The sequence below is a fragment of the Alligator mississippiensis genome, chromosome 11 (genome assembly GCF_030867095.1).
Source record: "Alligator mississippiensis isolate rAllMis1 chromosome 11, rAllMis1, whole genome shotgun sequence".
Classification (NCBI taxonomy): Eukaryota; Metazoa; Chordata; order Crocodylia; family Alligatoridae; genus Alligator; species Alligator mississippiensis.
Genome location: NC_081834.1, coordinates 13,736,138 through 13,763,859, shown reverse-complemented (window position 1 = coordinate 13,763,859; position 27,722 = coordinate 13,736,138). Strand labels below are relative to the sequence as shown.

The window sequence follows — 27,722 nt, the reverse complement described above, 5'->3', positions numbered from 1 at the left end:
AACTTCATACCTAGTGTTTCCTGAACTTAAAGGGACACAATCCCAAGGTGAACCTTTCCAGATATCCAGGAGTTCATAATCACCTCCTTCTAGAGAAGCCTTGGTCAGCTGTGCGTTCCAGGCAAGACCCAGGGAATTTAGAAATAGAGCTTAGATTAATTTCCAATCATGTTACCTCCATTTACACTTCAGGGAAGATGATTTAATCTCAGACACCACCATTCTCTGCTTGCTTGTGAGTCCTTGCACTCCATGAAGCATCTATATTGCCCTGCATTGTACACTTTCCAATTTAACTTTATCTCATGTCAAAGAGGGGTGACCAGACCTGGATGTACCACTTCAAATGGGATTTTATGGTTATAAAGTGATAGCGGAGTATCCTCAGACTTCTCTCGAGATGAGACAGTTCCCATTGTGTCCTCTTACTGCTACTGAACAGCAGAATGTGATTAGGTTTATCACTACGCCTAAATCATGAGCACCAAGATACTGCAGTGCTGGGTGCGACAGAAATACCCCTCTACACAGAGAAATCATCTTTTCCTCTACTGCATTAATTAATTCAGTGCTATTTTAACTGTTCTTGGGGAAAGAGTAATCCTTGCTCAAGTGCATCCTTTATACTTGGACGTGTGATAATTCAGATTCCACTAGGCACCCCCAAAAGCTTTAAAACATAGCCAGATGGGGAAAGGAAAACCCATACATATGAGTTGCTGTCTGGAATGATCTTCTCTGATATCACCTCAAAGTCATTCAGGATGTTGCTACCATCCTGTGCCTTAATGTGACTAATAACATTAATATTGGTAACTAACAGTTTTCTGCCTATTGAACAATTAATGGAAAGGTCAATGAGAATTCTCTGTAGAGGTATTGTTCATTACAAGGCCCATTGCTTATGCAATCTCGCAGTATCACTCTTCCCAAACAAGCAAGAGGGCTGGAAATGGCAGCTTCTAAACATGCCCATGAACTTTTAATTAGCAGGCATAATTGTAGGAAAGCCATTAAGACATTACTCTTCCAGCCCATTGCTTCTTTGATGAGTTGAGTGGTGCCTTCATTGTTGTGGGGTTTTTTCTTTCCCCTGATGAAGCAAGTGTATGTTAAATGAAGGCTGGGTGACACTACTTGCAGTGTGGGCACTTGTTAGTGACACTGATGTTAGTGATGTTTCAGATGACTCATCTGTTTAGAAGTCCTTTTTCAATCTGTCTCGAACTCCTTGAAAGAGAGACATAGTTAACTGTGTTAATCTGAAGCCAAGTAGAGGACAAGGTAGATTTGCACCTTATAGGCTAGCCATAGTATCTATCTATCTATCTATCTATCTATCTATCTATCTATCTATCTATCTATCTATCTATCTATCTATGGCACAAGCTTTTGTGAGCAATGGTTCATTTCATCAGATATTGTGAAAGGATGTGCAGAAAGCAGTGTATAGGAAGGAGAGAGAAATTAGAATAAAAAAGTCAAGGGAGGAGGAGAGAGAGAGGCAGAGGAGGAGCAGTGGGGAGGGGGACAGTACTGGAAACAAGCAGCAAACCCATAGGAACAAGGAGTCATAAAAGCTAATCCAGATAATGGGCTAAGAATCCTGTTTAAACCATTCTTAACACAATTCACAATTTCCACAATTTTCAACTCAGATAGTTGTTTTTTTTTTAATTTGCTGTTTCACAACAGCCACTCAGGTCAGCGATGGAGCGTCCAGAAAGGTTAACATGTGCTGCAGGCTTTTTGTGTCTTTCTGCCCCTAATGTCAGGGCAGTGTCCCTTCATTTTGTCATGTAGGGATCACCCAGTCTCTCCAATGTAGACCAGTGAGAGGCAGTGTAAGCAGGTGATGGTTTATATGACGTTAGTGGAGTTGCAAGTGAATGAATCTCAAATATTATAATCCTTGTCATTTGGTCCAGTGGTAATGTAGTCAGTATTGATGATGGGGCATAGCAGGTATTTGAGTCTCTTGCAAGGCCTGGTGCCTCTGTGAGACTGGGAGTTAGGTTGCCTGTTGCTTGAGAGTTGTCATTTGAGGTTGGGGGGGCTACCTGCCAGCAATTCTCCCATTCCTCCCTCTCCTGCCCTCGCTCTCTTTCCTCCTTCCCTTGTCTCTTGTACTCTAATTTCTCTCTCCTTCTTACTTTCTTCATGTTCTTCCACACCATCTGATGAAATGAGCCTCAGCTCATGAAAGCTTGTGCTATAGTTACATACATACATACTTTGGTTAGCATATAAAGTCTAAATCTACCCTGTCTTCTACTATATACACGCATACACATAGATACATACACATGAATAAATTTAGTTACTCTATAGTGTGCACATCTACCCTGCCTTCTTGGCAACAATATCAGAAAGCTGGACGCAAGAAAAGGCTGCCTACAGAGTACAGATCCCTTGTGTCACCTCTGCAAAAGGAGGTGAAGGAAAGGAAGCAAACATGACTTACCATGGGAACAAGAAAATTCAGGGAGCATCTGACCCACCTACTGCCAAACTGAGGGCAGCTGTGAAGTGCTTGACCTTGCTTCCCCCCACCAGGCAGGGGTGACTGGTTGTGTGTCATCACTTTGCCCCCTGGCACATCAGGGCTGAATTGCTGAGAGTCCAGGCTGCAGCCATTCCAAGGTGATGCAGATGGCTCAAGTGAACATGTGTCTGCAGTGTCTGCACCTGGATCCTGGGGACACAACTCTTCCAGGTGGTGCCTCTGACTGCACACCCCTTTCTGCCAGCCCTTGGAACCATAAATGAGCCCACTAGAAGTCATACGGGATGTGGTACAGATACTGTGCTGCTGGAAGTGACACCTTTTGGGTTAGATGGGAACGTAGCACTCAGAGCACTGGTGGCCAGTAACAGTGCCCTGGCATTCTCCCCCCGCCCCACACACACACAGAAGGCCCTACCCTGCCCTGACAAAATCTCAGTGAAATCAATGGATTTTAAGTTACCAACCTGCATAAGCACTTTTGAATATCTTGCTGGGCACCTAGCTATAACCGCGGTGTCTAAATGCCCCTGAAAATCTATCCTGGCGGTACTACACAGTTGCATGATTAATAAATTACTTGGGCAGATACAATGACTTATGCTTCAATATCCCAGCTGAACTCCCACCAACTCCTGTATTGCTTCCTCCAGTCATTTCAGTTGATAATTTTCAACCCTCCCCATATTTTCAGCCCGATCCTGCTGAAACGAAGAGGCAGATTTATTTAAATGAATGGGTCCAATTTATCCCTTGTGTCAGTGAATGATCCTGGGCATGAGCCTGGTGCTAGGGACTACTTCTATGAGTCAGGACTGCAGGGTCTAGTTCTTCTAGTGTAACAGTGATGGATGCTGCTGTATAGTCACCACTTACTGCCCACAGCTGCATGATGGTCAGGGGTACCTCTTTTCTCCACTGTCATTGTCCTGGGTTTTGTCCTACAATGGCTGCACTTCTCAAACTCCAAGTTTTGAGTTTCAGCCAACTCCATATCTCAATGCCAAACTGATGTTGAAACCTGAGTTTCTCCTGGCCAGACATCAAAGCTGTGGGACACCCCAATGTGTCCTAGAGTTCATTACCAGGAGCATGTATCACTTCTAAGTTTGTTCCAAATTGATCCAAAACTACATGGATGATTCAGTCCTAAGTTGCTGCTACCTTAGGGACCTTCTCAGCAAACCTACCATGAGTCCTAGTAAAAACCTAATGAGTTTCACATCTTTTCTTTGCAGGTGTTTTTCATGCTACTGGCTCCACCCCAGAGGTGGCTGCAGGGGGCATAGGCGTGGAAAGGATCCCAGTAGAGGATGGGTCGAGCACTTTGGGATCCTTTGCAACCTTCTAGAAATGTCACTTGTTGTTTTCCATTCCTGCATTAACCATACTTTGTTCCCCTCAACCCACTCCCTGCAGATGTGCAGCATATTAAGAGGAGAGACATTGTTTTGAAGAGGGAGCTGGGAGAAGGTGCCTTCGGGAAGGTGTTCTTGGCCGAATGCTACAACCTCAGCCCCACCAAAGACAAGATGCTGGTGGCAGTGAAGGTAAATGTCAAGGGCGGATGGATCAGAGTGTATCGGAGGCTGGATTGCAAAGCATAGCCAGCTGATGCTCCCTGAGAAGGAGGGGTCAGGGTGGTGGGGGAAGATTTCTCAGATGCAGTAGATTATAGTAAATCCACTTAATCACACGGAGTTTCAGCATCTTGCTCAAGGTCATCTCTTCATGCCAATGCCAGAACCACCTCTCCTGCCAATGTGGCCAAGAGGCAGTGAGAAAAAGCTGCATCATGCAGGTTGGGAAGCTAAAGCTGACAGGCATATCCAGAAACAATGCATGGGGTTTACCCTGCCTCTGGGAGGGGCTGGGAGCACCTCCCGCACTCCTCTTCCTCTTCCTTTCACCCAGACATTTGCTTTGTGTTTCACTGCAGCTGTCCGAAAAGAAGCAAAGAGGCCTCCACTAAAAAGCCCAGAATCACCAGTTTGCTGGGATGATGTGGCAAATCCAGATAGATCCACCTTCACGCTGGCTTGGCCAGCAGGGGTAGCACTAGGGGGGGATTTGAGGGGGCAATAGCTACCCCAAAATTCGCCTTTGCCCACCCATAGCCACCCCTTCCCAGTACAGCCTCTGTCCAAGCCCCTTTCCTTCCCCCAGCCACCCACCCCACGCAGCTCCCGCCTTGCAACTCATTGTAGGTAGTTGTTGGACATGTAGCTAAGATCTTCATTAACTTGTACTATTAATTTACATATCTAAAGTAACTTGCATCTTGCGGGATCAGGCAGCCTTTTATAGAAGCCCAATTTCACCCATCTGGAATACACCCTCCTCTATGCCACATGGCCACTGTTTGGTACCACACAGCCCCCTGCACTATGTCAGAAGAGCAAGAATATTAGATACAGTTAAATCCACAAAAGGCATTTAGGAACTTCAAATAGAAGCCCCAAATTTAATCCTACAGGAGAATTGAACTAACATTGCTCTTCTAAAAAGTGCCACAGGGTCTGTATTTACAGAGGTTTGCCAAAGATCTGTGTTACAGGAGCACAAGGAGAACTGGGACTGACTAGTCAGGCAGACTGGGAAATGAGCCACAGTAGCCAGATGGGGTGCTGATATTGGAAGAAGAACCCAGGAAGGGAGACTGGAGCTGGGAGCCAGTGGGCCCAGGGAAAGGAAGAAGACGGATGACTAGAGACCAAAGTGGAAAAGACACAGACCATACAAGGAGGCAGCGGAGGGTGCACTGGGACTGCAAACAGGGCAAGAAGACAGGGCCTGTAAATTCCAGGGGGTCAGAGTAGGACTTCCCACACAACAGACAGGACTGGAGAGGCCTAACGAGTGGAGATTGGGGCTGGATAGTTGAGGGAAATGGGGCTGGGACCAGGAGCCAGGGCTAGGGTAGAAGCAGGGCTAGGAGAAGTGCAGGTTGGAAGGAATATGACATAAAGATAACATGGGGGAGAACTGGTAGTGCTTAAGGGCCTTGTTACATGATAATTTTAGGTGGCTCTTGGAGCTCTTAAGCCCTGGATTGTCCACACATTAACACCTTGAAGTGTTTTTAAGCACTTGTTATACAGCTCAAAGTCACACCACTCCAGGGTAGGGATATCTCTGATCCTCATTACCCAGCTTCTGTTCCATTAAGGTGCAGCCACTTCCCTTAGATGTGCCACCCAAGGTGAAGTCCTCCAGTATCCCAGGATCTCTTACATCTCCAAGAGCAGGGATAGAAGCCTGTCCTGGCTCACTAGACCTCTGGTGCCAGCTCACAGCTGCAGCTCCTAGTCCTGCCCCTGCTCACCAGGCCTCTAGTGGCAAGTCACAGTTATGCAGGTGAGGGACAGTCAGAGATTTCTAGACTCAGGGTGTGACTGCTTCAAACTCTAAGCTAGCATTAACACCCATCAACATCTTTGCAGCTCACAGCATAAGTGTAACAACTCCCCAGAAAGTTCAGTCTCTTTAGAGCCTGAAATGGCATCCAAGGTGCCTGAGTCTTGCCATTCGTTTGCTGTCAACATCTATCAATTTGTTCCCCTCAACCCACTCCCTTCTTGAAAGCACAGTGGCAGAAAGAGACCTTGGAGTCATTATCGATTCCAAAATGAACGTGGGCTGCCAGTGTGAGGACGCAGTCAGGAAAGCTAACTGCACCTTGTCATGCATCCACAGATACATCACGAACAGGGCCAAGGAGGTGATCCTCCCCCTCTATGCAACACTGGTCAGGCCGCAGTTAGAGCACTGCATCAGTTCTGGGCGCCGCACTTTAGGAGAGATGTGGCCAGCATCGAGAGGGTCCAGAGGAGGGCCACGTGCATGATTTGGGGACAGCAGGGCAGACCCTATGAGGAGAGGCTATGGGACCTGAACCTGTTCAGCCTTCACAAGAGAAGGCTGAGAGGGGACTTGGTGACTGTCTATAAACTTACCAGGGGGGACCAGCGGGGAATGGGTGTAACAAGGAATAACAGCCATAAGTTGTTTGAGAGTAGGTTCAGGCTAGACATTAGAAGATACTACATCACAGTCAGGGCGGCTAGGATCTGGAACCAACTTCCAAGTGAAGTGGTGCTGGCTCCTATCCTGGGGGTCTTTAAGAGGAGGCTTGATAATTACCTAGCTGGGGTCATATAAGCCCAGTATTCACTCCTGCCCAGGGCAGGGGGTCGGACTTGATGATCTACTTAGGTCCCTTCTGACCCTACATCTATGAATCTATGAATCTTTGAAACCCTCCGGGAACATGTCCCGCCCTCTCTAGTGCCTAGGCATGTAGAGGGTGACATCCTGCTTCTGTTACCAGTTACTGCATTAGATCCAGTGACGCAGGTCCACATACAGAACTAAAGGTCCCAGCCCTGCCAGGGACCCATTTTAGGGAGCCCACATGATGCCATATGATGAATTTTCTGATTTTCAGTTTGCTTATTTAAAAGCCTGGGGAATGTCACATCCTGAATTAAAGGAATAGCGGAAGGTTGTAAAGTCAAACATCCATAAGGTAGGAAATGTTAGAGTTCAGGCAGAATAAATGCCTGGTGGACTTTTCTGTGGCAGTCATCAGTATAGTTTCTGAGTTCTCCAGAAGTATTGACCCAGTGGTATCATCTTCACTTTGCAGAGAGGGGACTGAGGCACAGAGAGGTTAAGGTGAAGAATATCCACTAATTGTGAATGCCCAATTTGCAATGCCTATGATTGATTTCTCGTAGTCACTAACATCATGTAGCATTTTGCATGGGCAAGGCACAGCTCCCATAGACACCTTTGGTGCTCTCAAGGCCAGGCATCCAGTAAATATGGAACTCACAATTAGTGACATCCTAGGAAAAGTCAGTTTAAGTGACTTGTCCAGCATCAACTGGGAAATATATGATGAAGGCAGGGCTGCAATCCAGTCCTCCAGGGGAGCATTTAGCTGTCTTAGTTGTGAAGCCATCTTTTCTCTTCCTGCAAATCTTGTCCTTGTTCACTTCACCCCTTCCAACTTCTGCATTTCTTAACGTCTAAGTGTTTGACATTGCCACCTTAATGACGTTCTTTTAATATATTTTTGAGATCTCTATATATACATACATACATATATTCCCAATACCTTTTAGAAATGACAGTGTGTTAAGGAAACCTAAAAGTCATTGTGCCTTGAAATATCACAGCCAAATATAGCATAAGTGGGGGGGAAGAAAAGAAGGGTGACGTTGGGAGGGGGAAGCTATTTTCTTGGAAAAGTGTAGCATCAACATTATGAAGATATTAAATGACTAAAAGTAATCGGGTGCTGAGATAAGGATGGATGCTTTGCCATCTGCACAGTGTAACTATCATCCATCTAAATATCTCTAGTCAAGCTATCCCCCGAGGGCAGAGAATTAAAATAAAATTATGCCGTGTGTCTGGTGGGTGTGGGGTAGCAGAAGGAGGTAGGGGGAAGGGCCTCAGAGTTGGGTAGGACTCTGTAGAGATCTGTTCCAAGAGGAAAATATTGAGGAAAGGAGGATTTATCCCTTCCAAAGGGTAGCGTCTGGCCAGGCCATGGACCTCACTCAGGAGACTCACGACAGCAGAAGCTGTTTTATGGAGTATAGTATTGCCCTGAGAGCTGCTTGCTCTTCCTTCTCCAATGACATTAATGCACAGGAGGAAATTGGAAATGTGAGAGCAGATGAACTGGGAAGTCGCACACCTTGGGAAGGACAGGCCAAAGGCAGGAGCCATTTCAAGAGAGACGTTAAGATCAATCAGCCCCAAATCTGACCTGCCTTTGCCCAGTGTTTGCCAAGCCTCTGCCAGTTGCTGCAATGTCTCCCTCTCTCCCTGAAATGTGTGTGCTCTTTTTTTCCCCAAGTTAAGTGGTAGCAACTCCCTTGCAATAATGAAGTGTTGTCTTGAAACCAGCTCTCATAACCGACTACACAATAATACAGCAGTGTGTGTAGCTCACTCAGCAGGCTGTGGCAACTTTACAGGCAACCCTACAATAACAACCCTGTGCATACCGTCCACCGCTTGTAAATGATCCCATAACCAGTGTGCTCAAATGTGCTGGATGAAGCATTTTTGATAAGGATACAAAGTTCAGCATCAATCTCTTGGGGGAGCTGTTATAAGTAGCGGAGAATAAAAAAGCAATTTTCAAAATTATGAGAAAAGTCTTAACAGTGTCCTTCTTCAGAGGCATTGTGAAAAATCCACACAATAACTGCCCAGCCAGGCAAATCCATCTTCAGAATAAAGGAGATGCAGTCAGCTATTTCAAAATAAAAGACAGATCGAAGTGACTGGCTGGCTCAGGAATTTAATAGTAATGAGATATAGAGCCTTTCACCCCTAGGTCACAGTAGTCACCAGTAGAAATCCTGCCCAAACTGGTCATAATTGGAAGCTATTACCCTCGGAGGGCTGTTTGCTGCTGTCTGGAAAATGAGCTGGGCTATCTGACTCACGTTCTGAGCTGGTTGGCGCCTGCAGAGAAAGAAACACTTTCACAGTTGGCATTAACTTGCCCCATTTTTGGCAGCCTCAGCAAAGCTGGATGGGTCATGAAGCTGTAGCTCCTCTCACAAGTCCTTTTCAGGTCCAAGCTGAGGCTTGTATCTGGGGCCTGGACAGAAGGCACTCACATTTATTTGCAAACCTGGTATAAGTTACGCAGGTAGAAATAACACTGGAGTGTGGAGCAGACAGACATACAGCTATTAGCTGCATGTGGTAGGTCCTATTAGGGCACCTTACTATTTGGGTGGCAAGGAGATAGGTAATAGCCTTTTTGCTTATGTAAATGGCTCCCCTGTGCCAAGCTGCTGACGTATGACACGTACCCCCGTGCACCTAGCACTGGCATAGTTTAACTCCACATTTCCCCAAATATTTCTACACTGAATTTGAGTAATTAACACTGGCATAGGGCTGTAGGACATCTGTCCCCTCTGGGTTTGCACTGCGGCAAAGACTGATAGAGCAACGCAGGCATATTGTGAATTCAGGCTCTCAGGGAGGGAAGACCCGCCAAAACACTTGGCTGTGCTGATGTGAGCTCAGCAATTGGGTCTTATGCCACAAGCCCAAAGCCTCCAGCATTCAGAGAGGAGCTTTTCGTTCAGGAAAGTGAATATATCCCTATATCCATGACCTTTCCGACCCCACTGAGAAGATGCTTCAGCTTTCTTTTTGGGGAAAGCAAAGAGATAATGGATGTAGCGTGCCTTACAGTGGAGCTGAGAAGCTTAATCCATTCTTGTTGGTAAAACTGCATTGTGATCCTTGTGTAACAAGCCAAGTAGAATTGTCGCCCTACAAGATTATCGACCCCCGGGACCTCAGCGCTCGAGAGACTCAGCTGGGTCGTTCTGCCTCACCCCCGCAATCCTCTGTGTGTGTGCTCCCCCTTCCAGGCCCTGAAAGACCCCACTTTGGCAGCCCGCAAGGACTTCCAGAGGGAGGCAGAGCTACTCACTAACTTGCAGCACGAGCACATCGTCAAGTTCTATGGTGTCTGTGGTGATGGAGACCCCCTCATCATGGTCTTTGAGTACATGAAGCACGGGGACCTGAATAAGTTCCTGAGGTGAGTGCAAGATGGATCCAAAGTGAGGGCCAAGAAAAAAAGGGCTCTCTCCCCTCACCCTACCTTGGCAGCTAAGTCAGCAGTATGCCAAAGGTGGAAGTGTCTGGTGACCATTTGGTGGCCTGTGTAATGTGATTTGGTCATTCCCAATTCATCGTGTACATGACAAAGGGTATCAAATCAATGCCTTTCAGTGGCTGCAACACTCCCATCCAAAGCAAACCCAAGTGCTGAACCAACCCCGCCATAAACTCTTTCAGCTTTGTAGAAATGAGATTGTGGGTACATTTGGCTTCCATGTGTTTTAGCCCTTGATTCCAGATAGGACCAGAAACAGTAGCTCCTTAGAGATGCTATGTGTTTAGGGTTCCTGATATGGCTCATTCATGGGGTTGTCAGATTTCCTGTGATATTCCCACATCTTGTTTTTAGGTCCAGAGAGGGTCTGAGCTGTTTTGGAGGAGCCTCCGAGTTTTGGAGGTACCTGTTGAATCCAATACTGGGCTTACCAGTTCTGTTTAGAGGCCCTGAATGTGGTACAAATAACCCTAATCTTGGGGAGAATTTGGAGGGATTGTAGGCTGGCCACAGAGCACTAATTCCTCCCCTGTCTCTAGAGCAGTACAGATGAAAACTCCAGCTCTTTGCCTTGTTTGTCCCCTATATCACGGCTCATTCACACACTTTCTCTCCTGCACCTGAGTGTTGTGGGGCAGAAAGCAAATTGATCAGGATGGTTTTGATGTTGGTCTCCTGTGATGCAGAAATCACGCTCTAAAACTTGTAAGTATGTGGAGTGGAGCTTACCTCTTGAAATAATTACTAGTTTTATTTCCCAGTATTTAGAAAATTGGACCCTTGATATTTTTCTGTTTTGACTGCTAAGTGCGAGCATAATTGCATTAGGAACGAAGAGCTGAACACATCAGTGCCAGAGCTGGGGCTCTGATGCTCATGGAGATTATTGCTCCACCATTACAATTGATTTCTGACCGAGAAAAGCAAATCCTTCCCCAAAGATGTTGGTTATTAAGTACTTGCCCAGGCTGCAAGAGACTCTGGAAAGGACCCTAAGGGTTTTGTCCTTCCTGCCACAGTCAGAGCCAAGCTCTGTGGAGCTCCAAAAAGGAGTCCCTGAAACGTACCTAGGACTCCAGGTGATGTAGGATGCCGAGGGCAGAAACAAATGTCCTGGCACAGCTGTTCCACTTCATTGAGTGAAGCAGACCACATCCAGTGTCCCACAGGTCAGGCCCTGCCAGTCCTGGGAGCAGCACTTGGGGGACCCCCTCTGTAAATGAGGGGAACCCCAGGTTTCCTTGCTAACAGAAGATCACCTGGGAAATGTTGATGGCGACCTCTGCTTCTACCCTGACAGGCTGGAGTACAGCCCCACCATTTTGCTCCTCAAGCCTGTGGGGTCTCTGTGGCTCTATGCAGACTTTGGGAGCAGAGACTGCCCAGCTCAGGCCCTACCCCTGCCCTGGACTATGAATTTCTGGGCAAGTCGGAAGCAACAAAGCATGTCGCCATATTCATTTTATGAAAGAGGCCTCTCACTGCCAAATTCAGAGAGAAAACAGACTTCCCCACTGTGGAGCTTTTCCATTTCACTGCCATGCATTGCATGGGGCCCAGTGCCTCTCCCTGCCCTCGCTCTCAGTTTGTAGTTGCACATTTGGATGAGACAGTCATTTAGGTCAGAGTGGAAATCCAGCATTGAGAGCAGCACCTCAGCCTGGTGGACAGTGAAGGAAGCCAGCTTAGAGAAGAGCATGTTGTAGAGAAGAAAATCCATCTGCTCTTAGTTAAAGCTTTTTCTCAGAGGGGTGGGAGGGTGCGGGGGAGGCTGCTTTATCTTCCTTAAGGCTAGACAGATGTTATACGTAAGTCAAAGCCTACATCACTAATCTAGCAGCTCGTTTAATTGACCTAACCAATACAACATGCCAAGACAAGCTTGCTGGGTGCACAGTGCACCCTGTGTTAAAGGGCACCGGTGCCTGCTGCCAGTGTTTTTGTATCCTGGCAGTCATTCACACTCCAGACTGATTCCTTGAAGCCATTCTGTCCCTGTGTTTCTAGTGGTGTCTTGTGCTTAAACCACAACATCCTGCCTGCTAAATATCATCCCTCATGACTGAGGAGTCCCTACTGATTTATAGCCATGGGTTTTTTCTAGTATCACCTGTGAGAAAGGCTCTCTGATGTCCATATCAGGGCTGCTCTGGTGTCATACTTTGAAGGAGACCGGTCCTCAGATTCCCCAGTCTCCCTGGATTCTGCCACCTTTCTGAGGATTTGAATGCAAGTTTAAACTATGCAACCCCAGGCCTTTTTTTCTATATGGGAGGTGTATGGGGTACAATGCATGCCTAAGTAAATACAGCCCAAATCCACTTTTCTTGTAAAATGAGGGAAACTGACCTTAGGTATTGGGCCTGGAGGACTACTGGAAATAGTAAGGTATAGGAATGGAGAGAGAGAGCACCAACCATCACACCTTATTAAAGCAGCTATGCCAGCTTCTTCACAAAGGGGCTGACCAGGGGAGGCCAGCCTTGGAGTTGGGGGCTGCCAGGAGAGAAGCAACCTCTGTCCCCTAGGGAGTGAGCATGGGCAGAGCTGGAAGAGAAACCCTGCGTTCCTGCTTGCTTGCTTGCTTATGCTTGGGTATCTTCAAGTGGTCAAGGCAAGCCGTGATGGCATCGGGCACTAGAATGAGAATGCTTGAGGTGTGAAGGTGTAAATGCAAGTCCTTTCTGAGGAGGTTTTCACCCAGCCACAGCTCTTCTGGCTGTAATGAGTCCCAGTGCCCAGGGAGGTGCTGTTTTTCAGGTAGGCTGCGAAACTCAGGCTCCGGCTGATTAGATTCATTTAAAATCTCACGGCATGTTCCTTCAAAGCTGGCAGTTAGCCCCAGAACGTGGTAGACCCTCCATGTGCATCATCCCACTCATTCTCTTTCATTTTATCCATCTTTTTCAAACACATACAAGGTCCTTAACTGCCCACGTTGCATCCTTGCAGACTTTGACTCTCTGCTGTTATGCAGCTACTGCATTCACTATAGAGGTGGCTGTGCAACGGTTCTGATCACCATTCAGGCCCTGGCATCAGAAAGGCTTGCTACTACAGGCTTCAGTAGGAGTTATCCGGGTGCTGAATATGGCCCAGTTTCTGAAGCCTGTGGGGGATTGGTAATGAAGAAATGCAAGGTCCCTCTCTGTCAGTCTTTGCACTGCAGGGCATTGTGAGCATTTGCAACAGGCCTCGTTCACCCAACCCTGAACTGGGAACAGTTTGCTCCCAGAGCCAGAAGGCCTGGGTGATAGGGGGCTTTTGAGGAGACAATCAAATGAACTTGTCCTAGGTTAACTGCACCTCTCAATGGGAATTGAAAAAGCTGTAAAATGGGACAGGACTCGCTTTAGCCCAGGCTTCCCACAGAAAAGCACCATAAATAAAAGTCCCCCAGTTTTTATTATACCTCCCTGGGCCATAGAGAAAACGTCATGCCATAAAGGTGACCAACGGGGCAAAGAGTCATTTTGATTTACACCTGCCAGCCGTGCTGGGGATCGAGCAGGGTAGGGTAAGCTCGCTTCATACTTCCCAAGGTCTCCACGCACCCAGCTGCTGTTACCGCAGGCATGTCAGGGCTGCTGGCAGCACTATGAGGGAAGATAGAAAGGCCCACTAAAAATTGCAATGCCCTGGCTAATATACGGTGGGCGTTGCAATGGCAGCTTCCTCTGAAAGAGCTGTCAGGGAGAAGCAAAAACATCTCTCTCCTGGGAGATGCGAGTCCCTGGGGAGGCTCGGGCTGGACTAAAGCTGCCATGCATGGGAAGGCTGCAGAGTTCCTGTTGTGCGTGTGCTCTTACTGGCTGCTCTGGGTTTCTGTGGTGTTCGAGTACCTGCTTTCCCTCTATATTTTACTACCTCCCTCTCCTTTGCTCTCTATCAGGTTGTCTATTCAGGGGTGTCTGTCTGGGTAAAATCATTGCTTGGGTGAGAACAACAGGTAGAGCTAAGCTAAGTAAGACTTTTCATTGTACACCCCTATTTCTGGCCACCTTTATTAAATTCTTTCCCTGCTTAGAGGCTTTTTGTTATTATTTGGGTTTTTTTTTCAAGCTCGCACACCTCTTTGGGGTCTGAGGACACAGGGAACAAAAATGAATTATTTTTTAATAGTTCTAAAGTCAGGACAGCTGAGGGCAGACAAAGCCATGTGGGCAAAGAGGAGTTCACTTCAGAGAGGGGTTTATGGCCCTGTGCTGACACAGGTCTCCATCACACAAACTTCATCTAAGTACAAATCTCCTTTGTGGGTAAAGATGAATTAGATATGACAAATTAGTCATACCTCTCTCATGTTTTCTGTAGTTTCCCCATGTATCTGGATTAATCCCATTGCTTACATTAGCTTCCTGAACCTGGGGGTAGGACAGTCCCATCTTCTGACCCACTCCCAGTTTGAGGGACAGTGGTTTATTTAGAAAATAGGTCAAGTGTAAAAACATTTACTTAGCATTTTAGACATATGTATAGACAGTAGTTAACCCTCTACTCCCCTCTAAAGGTATTAGCTGTTTGTAAGCCTCAAGGGCATCATGTGATCTTAGCCCAGGGGTGGGCAATTATTTCCGGTAGAAGACCACTTACTGGGTTTTGGCAAGCCATCAAGGGCTGCGTGACAGGTAGCCAGGGCCAGATAAATATTAATTTTTAAAATTTTTTAGGGGCCTTGCAAGCTGGATAGAATGGCCCAGTGGGTTGCATCTGGTCCACGAGCCGCATTTTGCCCACACCCATCTTAGCCTATAAAAGACCGAGAAGCGGCCAGTTCTTATGTCTCTAAGCCTGGCCTCTTTTCTGGCCTGGAAAGAGATTTCTTTGATGGCCATTGGAGTCTGGATGCTCAGGTGCACCTACCAGCAATCCAGTAACCTGTTGCTCACTTCTAGGTCGGCACTACACAAGAAATATTATTTGTTGCTGACAACTGGTATCAGTCACAGGTGAACTTTGCTGATCAGGGTCCAACTGCAAAAGCAGACCGGGACACACTCTTCAGAAGCCAGGGTTGGTCCTGGGCGGCTGTTTGATGCTGAGCTGCGTCAGCACCCGCTCCGATGCACCTGTCATTGACATCTGTTGTCGACAACAGGTAATTTTCAGAGAGCTAACCAGACTTGAGGATGCTTAAATAAGACATCAGTCAATCATCTTAACTGTTCTTTTCAGCATTACCTCCTTGCGCTCTGCCACATTTCCTAATATGGCCTGTCTACTCATGATGCCCCTGCTCTCCTCAACACTCCCCCTGAACTTTGCAAGACCTTCATCCCTTGCCCCATCATCTCTTCAGCTCCAAGCCCAGGCCCCTGCCTTTTGCAGCATCTCCCCTCTGGCCCAAGCTCTCTGCAGCATTGCCACTCCTGTCCCTGTGCTGTTTGCAGCTCCCCCTACTCCTTAGTGCTCCCTGTGAAGTCCTCTACTCCTTCTGCCACCTGCGAGAGCTCTAGGGTTGTATTTCTGGTGGTGAGGAGGCAATGGAAGCGGTATCTGAAAAACTGTATCAGTCAAACTCAGTGTCTGGACACTAATCCCTCTGCTTGCCCAAGAGCCCAGCCGAGCAATTAAGAAACAGAGACAAAGGAGAAAAACCATTCTGATCATGTTGTGGGGATGTTTAGTCCCATATAGGGAAGGAGGTACAACACTGTACATGCAATTTCAATTTGCTGGCTCTCTGTGGGGTTACTTTTGATGATGGGGGAGACATGCCAAGAATGATTTTAAAAGAAAACAGTATGAAAGCCCTAGAGGAAATGCAGGCTCTGTATCTAGTCAGGAGGAGGAAGGTCACAGCAAAATATCTTGCTTTTCCCTAAATGTGCGTGCTTTTGTCATTCCACCTCCACACAGGGAACCAGGGGGGGATGTCCAGCACAAAAAGAGACATCACAAGAGGGGGAGTGTGCAAAAATAGTCTAGGCAGGGAGGAACAGAGAGAACAGGGCAGAAATGAGGCTGACCTTGAGTCCCAATTTAGAAGGCACTTGGCTTATCTCTTTTTGTTTCCCCAATATTTTCCCTGCCTAGGCTGGGAAGCTTAACACCTGCAGGATACAACTGCTGCTTTCCAAGCTTATAGGATACACCCACTGAGAAATAATGCATATTTTCAGGGTGTGAGGCCCTGACCTGGGGAAGCACAGAGTAAGTGTAATATGGAGCCCAGCAGAGACCATCTAATGTCTCCAGGAGCAGAAGACATGTTGGAGGGTGGTGAGATGGATATTGATGGGAATAGGGACTCTCTTTGGGGTCAGAAACAAAGTAGGGGATCTTGGAAATCATATTGAAAGCAAGACATGGAGAGGGTTTTATGGGGGGGCATCTTTTGAAATTCATGCTTCTTTTGGCTAGGTCAGTGGCACTCAAACTATGACCTACTGATGGTAAATGGTCCATGGATCCCACTAGCCCGTTCAGCCATAGGTTTTATGATAAGGGGTCCTGATGCTCAGAGAAAATTTTTAAAGGTTGATGGTGATCTGTTAACCCGAAAAATCTGGGCACCTCTGAGCTTGGCCTTTTTAACATCTTTATATTGGTCTTGATGATGGAGAGGGCAGTTATCCAGGCAGAATAGGGAGGTCTTCGAGCTGGGGCTTATGGCCTGATTGTAGAATAAATAGAGTCAGATGAAGATGTTTGCCTTCCTAGCTGCTTAGATGAGTTTTTTATTCTTCCCCCATCCAGGGCACATGGGCCGGACGCTATGATCCTCGTGGATGGACAGCCACGGCAAGCCAAAGGGGAGCTAGGGCTGTCTCAGATGCTACACATCGCTAGCCAGATAGCCTCAGGAATGGTGTATCTCGCCTCCCAGCACTTTGTCCACAGAGACCTGGCAACCAGGAACTGCTTGGTTGGAGCCAACTTGCTAGTGAAGATCGGAGACTTTGGGATGTCCAGAGATGTCTACAGCACTGATTACTACAGGGTAAGGCAACTGCAGCAGCAGCAGCTGATGGTCAGAGCAAAGGGAGGCTAGGTAATGCTACAGCGATTCACATGCTTGCTTATTCTCTCAGCCATTTTCTCTCCCACTGATACACGCGCACACCTGCACATCAGACATACTTTTATGCACGCTCACTTCCAGACAACTCTACCGTTACTACTTACATGCCAGTGCTCAGTTATCACTCCTATGTCCAAGTACGTTCATTTGCAAAACATTTCCTTAGTCTTTTCCACACTCGGGTCTGTACAGCATAGTCCTTTCACAGCATGCACACGCACACTCGGTGCTCTTTCTGTTATCCAGACGCTGTCGATCCACTCTGAATTCCTGTTTCTATTAAAAGAAAAGACATTGATAAATTGAAGGTAATCCAACGGAGGGTGACAATGATGATGAAAGGATTGGAGGTCATGACCTGCAGAGTTAGATTAAAGAAACTTAATATGTGGGACTTAGGGAAAAGGCAACTGAAAGAGAGACTGATAACTGCATAAAATATGGGAGCAGAAATAATAGGCAATTTAGGTTTGACCTCAGAATTCCCCTTCCAACGGGGACATCATTTAGACAATGGAATAATTTGCCAGAAGTACGTTACCAAGGCCCCATCATTAACGAAACTCAGGAGACAAGATAAAAAAAAATATGCTTGGGTTTTGTGTGAAAGATAATCCTGTCCGAGTCTCTAAGGAGGGATTCAGTGAGTTTGAAGCGCTGTCCTGGCCTTATCATCTGAGATGTATGTTTGTGCTTTTCCCTGCTCGCGCACACTCCTCATCAGATTATTTGGTGGTGCATCCTCTGGCAGAGGTAGAGACTGCTTGTAGGGAAAGGTCCATTCTGTCTAAATATGGCAAATGACAGACTTCAAACACCCACCACACGGTTTCTATCACCAGCATGACAGGAGCACCATCTTCCCACGGCTATCGCACAAATTGTAGGAGACTCTCCAGGGAATGGGAATGACAGAAAACCTCGAGGATCGGGGAGCCAGGCTGAGCCTTTGGCACTCATTGTAATGGTCCACCTGCCTGGTCCCATGCCTCTTGACTGGCAAGTAGAAGTTAGTAAGTCACATAGTATCAGTGCAAAACCATTACATATACCCTCCTGCAGTGTCTTACCACACCCTCTGTTTGTAAGTGGGCTTTTTTCCACATCACACATATAACCTCATAGGGCCAGAGCAGCTTCTGGCCATGAGCCATTTACCTGAGTGAAAGTGGAGCATTAGATCTGCAGTGTCCCAATGCCACATGCTTTCTTTTTTTCCTCAGAAGTATCATTTTATTACTGGGTTTAGGATTCAAAAACTTCATGATTAATTAGTCCTAACATTACAATTTCTACTATTATTTCTCTGGCCCTTTCCATATGGGAAGCTGAATACAGCTCCCCAACAGGTTAGAGGCCGTTCTTGTTGCTCTGATGTTCTGAAGCTAAGTGACATGCCTGCGGTTACATTGTGATTCAGTGGCAGAGGTGGAACTGCACCCCACGCTCTTGATTCCCGTGTTTTTCTCAGCGCCAGCAGGCATGTCCTTCTGGTAGGTGGGAACAACCCAGGAGCCCCATTTCTGGTGTCTCTTCAGTGCTAGCAAAGCACACCCTGCCTTGCTGCTGCAAGCGGAACCCATCACTTCCGATTCCTGTCCCTTATTCTAATTACTCTTTCACATGCCACCCTCACTGCCCTGCTCTCTGTCTCTGCTCTTCCACAGCATAGCAATGCTCCAAGCTATCCAGTGTGTGAGTCTTGCTTTGCCCTGGATGAACTGTGATTAGGGTGGAAGGATACGGTTGGGAAATGGTGTTTGGCGTTTCTGAACCTGCTGCTGCCTGCAGCATTCATCCTTCTAAACAGAAACCTGGGAGGGACCTCACTCCCATGACACAGGATGGGGCTTAAGAGCCCTACTCTGAACAGTTACCCATTTGGCTCTGACTCTAGTGTGAAGGACCACTGAATTTGCCTGTGAATGCAGGGACCGAAAACAACTGTTTAGCAACTGTTGTACCTTTGCGTCACGAATCTGTCTTTGGATTGTTATTCCTAACATTTCTTGCATGCAAACTGGATCTTTGGAGCCTTGAGTTCAGCTGCTCCTGATTTATGTCCATCATGATGGACTAGCAGACACTGCTCTGGTCATCACAAACGGTTGCTCTTGTTCCAGTGGGCAGACCAAGAGCCCAAGCCTGGAGTCTGAGTGGGCCCCATCCTCTCACATGGAGCAGCTACAAAGGAGCTGATGAGTACAGCCTTTCAGTTCACCTTCAGAGTGTGTGTGATCCCCGTGTTGAATTATTTGAGCCTGTTTCTCCAGGTCTGCGTGGTACATCTTGCTCTTGGGGCACGTTGCTCCATGCCTTTTGGTAGGGTCCCAGAGCGGAGTTGTGTTTCAGGTGATTACTATAAAATATTGCTCTGTGTGTCCACGCTGCCTCCCCAGGAGCGCGCTGTAATTTATCATTTCCCGGGGACGCTGTGAAGGATTCCATCTGAAAGCTGACACGATGTGACAGGTCTGAAGCTCTCTGCGGACTGTTGCTTACTTAAATCTGTCAGGTCCGTGTGTTTGCTCTTGCCCAGTGCTGACGAGTGCAGATAGCTGGGCGTGCAGGATGTGTGAGCTGGTTCCAGGCTCGGGATTAACTCCTAGCTGCTTCCTTTCTTTTCCATTTTTAATCTTTTAAAACAAAGAAAAAGCACCATCTGGCTCACACATAAGTGGGATGCAAAACACTTCACAAAGGTGAACTGTTTAATTTCCTGTTACACGTATGGATACAGAAAACAAACATTTACGTAACAAAAGCAACAGAGCCATTTGTTCCCCTCTCCCCGTAACGCTCACGGCGTTGTGCCTGAAGACAGATGCGTCCTTTTCCATGTGGATCGCTGAGGGATCCCATCAGCTCCTGCTTTTGAACTTGCTTTGACAAGACAGGGTGGTATGTGTAGGGCTGATGTGGGGTTTGGGTGGGGGATTGGCTGGCTATAATGAACAGATTTGAAATAAAATCTTGGATTAGAAAGTGAGTAGGGGTGGGGAGGGGAGAAGCATCCTGGGGGACCACACAGTGATTGTGAATTGTGGGAGATGCTGAAGGAGCAGTTTTGTAAAGCACTGGTTAATGCTGGTTTCATTTTGGGGTTTATTCCCTGCGGGGTTGAAATAGCAGGGAGAGAGGGGTGCAAGTCAGGACTGAGGTGACCTAGGAGAGTTGCATGGGGAGCCAAAGATAGAAAGAGCAGAGAGCATCCGTGTATCAGCATCCTGCAAGGTCAGGGACTGGAATTGCAACAGTGCTGCCAATAAGATCCAGCTGCGGCTGAGCAAGAATGAGCTAGCGGGTCAGAATTGAGTTTGGATCCCAAGAATCAGGTGGCTTTCTCATTCACGCTCCTGACTTCCGCACGCAGAAAAAGACTTTGCATCAGCCATTGGTTAGGAGTGTTAGTCTCTCTATTGAAACCATTGGCTTTCTGTCCACCAAATGGGGGAGATACTACCACAGTTTCATGAACATACTCAGCAACTGAAGAGTCAGTGGTGTTTTAATGAGTGGTGAACAAACATCTAAAGTTCCCCTCAATTCAGACACTTCCCCAGCTGTCTGTAAGTCCCTTATGTCTAGGTATCTCATAGGAAGTATTGTGTGATAGCTTCACAGGCTGTCAAAAGGCACAGAGTAGCATGGAGATCAAAAGTGAGTCCTTGTGTGGCTCAGGATTTATTTAAGGCTGTAGAATAAATTCAACTTGTTTCCTTTTTGTTCTTCTCTCCCTGTGTGGTTAATCTAGGAGCAAATGCAAATGGCATTACTGATGCCTGAGGATAATGTTGTCACTATCCTTAGTAGGAGGCTGAAGGAAGGGCTGTGCTTCTAAGCCTTTGGAAGCAAGTCCATTCCTGAAGTCTATGTAGACCACATCAAATGGCCCTCAAAAAAGTCCTACTCTTTCTGTCCCCGCAGCAGGAGAGAAGATAGGGAGTTCTGTACCATCGAAATCAGGGACAACCTATTCTGACACTTCTCACAGCTTGTCAGTCTGTTACTCCTTCACAGAAAGGAGGATTTTAGCCCTCCTAGATCCCCATGACAAATTCTGTCCCCCAATTCCCAATGTACCTAAGTGCACCATTCTCCAAAGCTTCACCCAGTGGCTGTTATGAGTTGTAGTTGACCTCACTGAGCTGGGAGGAGTAGCGGGTATGCTGGAGGGTAGGGCTAGGATTCAGAGAGACCTCAACAAATTGGAGGATTAGACCAAAATAAATCTCACGAGGTTCAACAAGCACATGTGCAAAGTCCTGCACTTAGGACAGAACAGTCCCATGCACTGGGACAGGCTGAGGGCTGACTGGCTGGGCAGCAGCTCTGCAGAAAAGGACCTGGGGGTTACAGCGAACAATAAGCTGAGTATGAACCAGCAGTGTGCCCTTGTTGTCAAGAAGGGTAATGGCTGCTGGGCTGCATCAGTAGGAGCATTGCCGGCAGGTCAAGGGAAGTGATTAGTCCCCTCTTTTTGGAACTGCAGGGAGGCCACAACTGGACATACTGGAGTACTGTGTCCAGTTTTAGTCTCCCCAAAACTTACTACATCCTTACTACAGAAAGGATATAGACCAGTGGTTTTCAAACTTTTTTTCATTTGCGGACCCCTAAACAACTTCAAATGGAGGTGCAGACTCCTTTGAATTGTAGGTGTGGGTATTCACATACTTCTCATTGATTATAGTCATCTTTTGTGGTCCCCTTAGACATAGTCTGTGCGCCCCCAGGGGTCTGTGGACCACAAATTGAAAACCACTGATGTAGACAAACTGAAGAGAGTCCAGTGGAGGGCAGCAAAAATGGTTAGGAGTCTAGGAAACATGACTTCTGAGGAGAGGCTGAGGGAACTGGGCTTATTTACTGTGCAGAAGAGAAGGCGGAGAGGGGATTTAATAGCAACCTTCAGCTACCTGAAGGGGAGGTTCGAAAGAAGATGGAGCTAGACTGTTCTCGGTGGTGGTAGATGAGAGAACAAGGAGCAATGGGCTCAAGTTGCAGCAATGGAAGTTTAAGTTGGATATTATGGGGAAAAATACTCTCTCATGTGGAGGGTAGTAAAGCACTGGAACAGGTTACCCAGAGAGGCGGTGGAGTCTGCATCCTTGGAGGTTTTTAAGACCCGGCTAGACAAAGCCTTGGCTGGGATGATCTAGTTGGGGCTGGTCCTGCTTTAAGCAGAGGGTTGGACTAGATGCGACCTCCTGGGGTCCCTTCCAGCCCTCATTTTCTATGATTGTACAATTCTCTGATTCACCGGGGACGGGATTGTTGAAGCAGAGATCTGCATAGCCTTGCAGAGGGTTCCAAATACTCCTTTACTTCTACTTGCCCAAAGAATAGAGAGATCAAGACAAAACCAAGCAACTGCACATGGTTCCCTGCCTTGTTTTCCCTCCCAAATACCTGCCATTCTTTTGGCTTAGGACAGAGCTGTCTGAGGAGTCTAGGATCCTCTCTCTTGTGCAATATAGTTTCCACTCCAGCACATGGTGCCTCTTTCTATGGCCATGTCCCTCTTAATCTCTCTTTCTCAACTAGCCAATGACAAACTTCTGTGTTTTGTAGCCCATACCATTCTTTGTCATGTGATTCCTCATGAGCTGATCAAAGTCCCCCGGTAGATAACCAAGTCATTAGTTACCTCCACACTGGAGTTCAAACTTGGTTGGTAGCCAAATCTTTGTCCAACAGGTACTTCCAAGTGAATAGAGGAGTACCAAGCTTTGTTGTTGTTGTACCTCTATGTTTGCTTGACATTTCAAGAAGGATGAAGAGGGGTGTGGGAGAAGGCAGATTAGCCCCCTATTTATAATTAAGTTTACAATCGGACACAGGAACCCACTATCCAATAGAATTCATAAGCCCATCATAAACTGATTCCCCAAGTTCCTGGGACATCAGCATGGTACTTAGCTCCTGTTACTGTTCAATGCATTTAAGAGTTTTATTTCAAATCTATCCCTCAGCATTTTTCATGCAGCATCTCTCAAGAGACTCCAGTACTGTAATACCCTTCATGAGTATGACATCCCTTTTCCATCCCCCACTCTCCCCTCCTCATTGCTTCATGATGACTTTGCTTTATTGTCCATATCCATGTGGCATGCTTGGGACATGAGATATGTACTGGTGAGAGTATTATTAGCATTGGTTATGCCCAGATGCGGCTCAGAAGTGCAAACAAGCATTGCACCTGACTTTCTCCTCCAGACTTGGATAGGATATCACTTTTCATCCAGTCCTCAGTGAGATTAAAAACTGGTTTTGCTGTGGTTATATGTAAAAGCTGTTTGAAAATATACTGATACTTACAGCTAATCCAGCAGCCTTCCCCACTTAGAAAACTGGATTCAGTTTACTGGACAAAAGTAGCCAAATGAAGGAAATTGATTTTCCACCTGCCCTTCTAGAATTATTTCATTTCCTTTTGACTGATGTTAATTAGAAGCGCTCTAACCATTTTTTCCATGATTAAAACTGAGAATCTCGTGGCCTGTGAAATACCAGCTTGGGATTGTTGGGGATGAGCTCACTGTGCTCACCCTTATTGCCAGTGCACCTTGTGGTTCTCAGAGGAAGCCCTGAATGAATTAGCTGGCATTAGGGGCCTGAGATCTGTACTGCATACTCTTTATTAGTGTGAATAAAACAGCAAAATGTCCAGGAAGAAGGCCACTCCAAATCCCAGTTTGGGATTGGGAAACAAACCCCTGCCAAAAAGTCAACCCTAGGTAGACCCAAGACATAGTGGAAACATTACTTTCTATCTATGTTAGATGCCCTCAGTAAATTTGCTCATACATCACTTGAATGCCAAACTTTTGTGGTCTTGCACTTAGAGGAAGGAACTAGGAGTATGACCTGATTCTAGTTGCGGCCATTTCTGACTTGGTTTGAGATTGTAAAGAAACAATGCAAGATATTTCTGAGCTTTGCTATCTTCCTAATGCTGTGCAAATATTGACCAACTGATCCAAGCCACATCACCTTTCTGCATCTCCTCCCCTGCCCCCCTGCCCATTTTTCAAAGGGAAATAATAATATGACTCCCTCCACAGTGGTGTTGGAACATTTAATGCCTGTAAAAATGCTTTTGAAAGCCACAGATAAAAGGAACTAGGAAATCACAAGGTGTTTTATTTAAGGGCCCCCAAAACATCTGAGAAGATGTGGCAGTCTGTGTGCTGTTTCATCTGAAATGTTCAGATATGCTGTCAGGAGAAGTAAAGGCATCTGCATCATGAAAAGAGATGTTACGTGGAGACCTACAGGATGGATGCAGTTGTGCCCATCCACTAGTGGCCAGAAAGTGGTGTGAACTTTGCCAGATAACAGATTCTTCTATTACTACTGAAAATATTTTTTCCCAAAGTGGCTTCGTATCCCTGAAGGACCTCTGTTCATCCTTAGGTTGTCCTGATCCCCTCCCTCCCTGTGTGATGAACACAATTCCCAGTGCCTCAGGTCAGGACCAGTTGAGGCTCCTATCAGAATAGTGCAGAGCGCTGAGGGCTCAGCGTGTGACTACTCAGTCTTTTAGTCCTTTACTAAAACTTGGACCAGGAACTGCTCACTTGTGATGCGCCTGGAGATGGAGCTGAAGGTGGTTCTTGTGTGACAGTGTTCAATAAGCATCCCTGAGTTGGTCTCTTTGGACTGGGCCTGCATAGGCAAAGACAACACAGTGTTAAATGCTCTGGTCTTTGCTATCACCCTGGTTCCTATAAAACCTCTGCAAACTGAACTCACAGCATAGTTTCCTAATCTCTTGCAAAGAAGATGTAACTCCATCCCCCACATTCACACTGACAAGGAGAAACAAATGGTAAAGGGTTCCCCCCTCCTTGAAATATTAAGAGCCCTTCACACAGAGTGCAGAAGAATTAATCGGGGTAATTAGATTGTGTTGTATTTCATGGCATTTTCTCAGCAATGGTAATTATCCTAATTCTCATCCCCACCTCCTCTTCAGCCCATCCTCCCTCCTTTCTCCTCCTAACACCTGCCCATCTCCTGGCTGGGCGGCAGTGTTGTTTTACGTGCTGTTCATTTTGTTTCAATAATGAGAGGGATGTGGCCGATGAAGACCTCTCGCAGTCTAGTGACGTCTTCTTAAAGCACAGGCATAAAAGGGAGCTGTGCAGAACATCCTGTTATCCAGGAGTGAAAACACCGGGCTTGACCTCCCAGCTGTCATCAGCCACTAATAGAAGTTGTGTCCTGGGGCTGTGAGTCATAATATCTTCTTTAGGGAAGGAAGGAACTGGCTCAGATAAAAATCAAACTCGGCCTGACCCATCACCCTGAGTTGGAATGGAAAACCTCAGGCCAAACTCAAAACTATCATCCCAAGTTCACTGTGCAGCAAAATATCAGCTCCCAAGTCTTCTCCCAGAGCTAGCCCTCTTGCTCTTATCCAGAGACAACAAAACATCAATGATGCAGAAAGGCTCCCAGGAGATTTTTTTTTTCCCAGAGCCTGATCTCTACATCCACATTGTGTTGAGAAATTCCAGTTGGCTTTGGGTAAGCAATGAATGGCTGAATCTGTGTAAGTAATGGGTAAAAACCACCACCACTGCTCATATGCAGGTTCATTTTCAGCAATACCCAGAAATCTGAGAACATGAGCCTGCAGTGCGATGCTGCGGCTAGTAAAGCGACCAAAACGCTGGCTTGCATCCATAGATGCTTCTCAAGCAAATCCCGGGACATCATTCTCCCCCTGTACTCGGCCTTAGTGAGGCCGCAGCTGGAGTACTGCGTCCAGTTTTGGGCTCCACAATTCAAAAAGGATGTGGAGAAGCTTGAGAGAGTCCAGAGAAGAGCCACGCGCATGATCAGAGGTCAGGGAAGCAGACCCTACGATGACAGGCTGAGAGCCCTGGGGCTCTTTAGCCTGGAAAAGCGCAGGCTCAGGGGTGATCTGATGGCCACCTACAAGTTTATCAGGGGTGACCACCAGTATCTGGGGGAACGTTTGTTCACCAGAGCGCCCCAAGGGAAGACGAGGTTGAATGCTCACAAACTACTACAAGACCGCTTCAGGCTGGACATAAGGAAGAATTTCTTTACTGTCCGAGCCCCCAGGGTCTGGAACAGCCTTCCATCAGTGGTGGTTCAAGCACCTACATTGAACACCTTCAAGAGTAAATTGGATGCTTATCTTGCTGGGATCCTATGACCCCAGCTGACTTCCTGCCCTTTTGGCAGGGGGCTGGACTCGATAATCTTCCGAGGTCCCTTCCAGCCCTAATGTCTATAAAATCTATGAAATCTGCATGATTATCCATGTGGTCCAAACTTCTTGAGCCTGCAGAAAGCTGCTGTAAGATAGGCAGCTTCCTGGGGAGATGTCAGAGCCTCTCGCTTATCTTCACCTTTTTGCAAATCCAGTTAAGTCTAGTCTCCAAGGATGAGATTTTTTTGCTATATCAAGTTTTTGCTGGATGAAGCATAGAGCTGCAGGGGAGCATTCTCTCTAATTCAGAAGCAGGCTTCCCCAACATGCATTAGAAGGGCCCAGAGGCTGCTCTATAACCTATGCCAACCAGCTGCGACCTCCACTAGCTGCAAATAGCTGGAATACAATGTGCTCTAAGTCATATTGTTCACGTTCACCCTAGCTCCACCCAGGCCACCACCCTCATGGGCAGGAGCTACCCAGGGTAGTACAGAAGACAGCTTTATGCCAAGGGAATCCCCAAGCAAGGGACATCCAGCTCATGTTGGGTCCCTTATGCCACCAGAATCAGGTAAAGGGGAAAGAGCGGACTGGAGGGCCCAACAGTAGGTTGGTACCTAGATATTACAGTGGAACCTTCATTAACAATAGGGTGAAGTGGACAAGAAGGAAGAGAACGATGCAGCCTTAAGATTTCAGGTATCTTTAATCCCAGATGGCATCAGATACTACAGAGAGAATGAAGACTGCTCCATGCAGTGATCTGGAAGAGCCATGTATCTGTGCAGAGAGAAAACAAGCATTGGGTGCAATTTGCAAATTCCACTGATTGCTAGACACACATTCCCCACTGCAGCCCGGCTTGTTATCTGCCTTCTCCTCTTGATCCCCACCCACAACATTAGGGCATCATCACTTGCTGCCAGGGAGGCACCTTTGAGATCAGAAGCAGGAAAGGGCACCAGAGGCAAAAAGCAGTGAGTCACACTCTTCCATGATCAGCAAGGGAAGGGGAGGCAAAAAACTTAGGACACAACATAATAGGAGTTTGGGTAAATTATGACTTGGCTTGAATTTTCTTTTAAACGTGTTGTGTATGGCAGCGGCTTCTTAAGTGAGATAGATTTGAAGACTCTCCCTGGTGTGAAAGGCCATTCTTAAAGACAAACTGAAGGCCTGCCTACGAAAATTAACATACAAATATCTTCATCACCCTCCTTAATTGAGATATTTTTTTATGGAAGAGAAACATTTGCTTCTGATGTCTACATAGAGAGAATTCTCTCTCTTCCCTCCCATCTCCCATCTCCTTATCCCTTCTTCATCATCC

The 27,722-nt window shown here is 46.8% G+C and overlaps 1 protein-coding gene across 3 annotated transcripts in view; it reads left to right on the top strand.

Moving 5' to 3' along the window:
- The window catches only part of NTRK3 (neurotrophic receptor tyrosine kinase 3), a 314,023-nt gene that overhangs the window by 242,029 nt on the left and 44,272 nt on the right, over nucleotides 1–27,722 (top strand). For all 3 annotated transcript variants that reach the window (XM_019477848.2, XM_006263817.4, XM_006263816.4), the window contains 3 exons: nucleotides 3,926–4,056; nucleotides 9,925–10,097; nucleotides 16,875–17,118. In XM_019477848.2, the coding sequence (XP_019333393.1) occupies nucleotides 3,926–4,056; nucleotides 9,925–10,097; nucleotides 16,875–17,118 (548 nt within the window). The remainder of the gene's footprint in view (nucleotides 1–3,925; nucleotides 4,057–9,924; nucleotides 10,098–16,874; nucleotides 17,119–27,722) is intronic.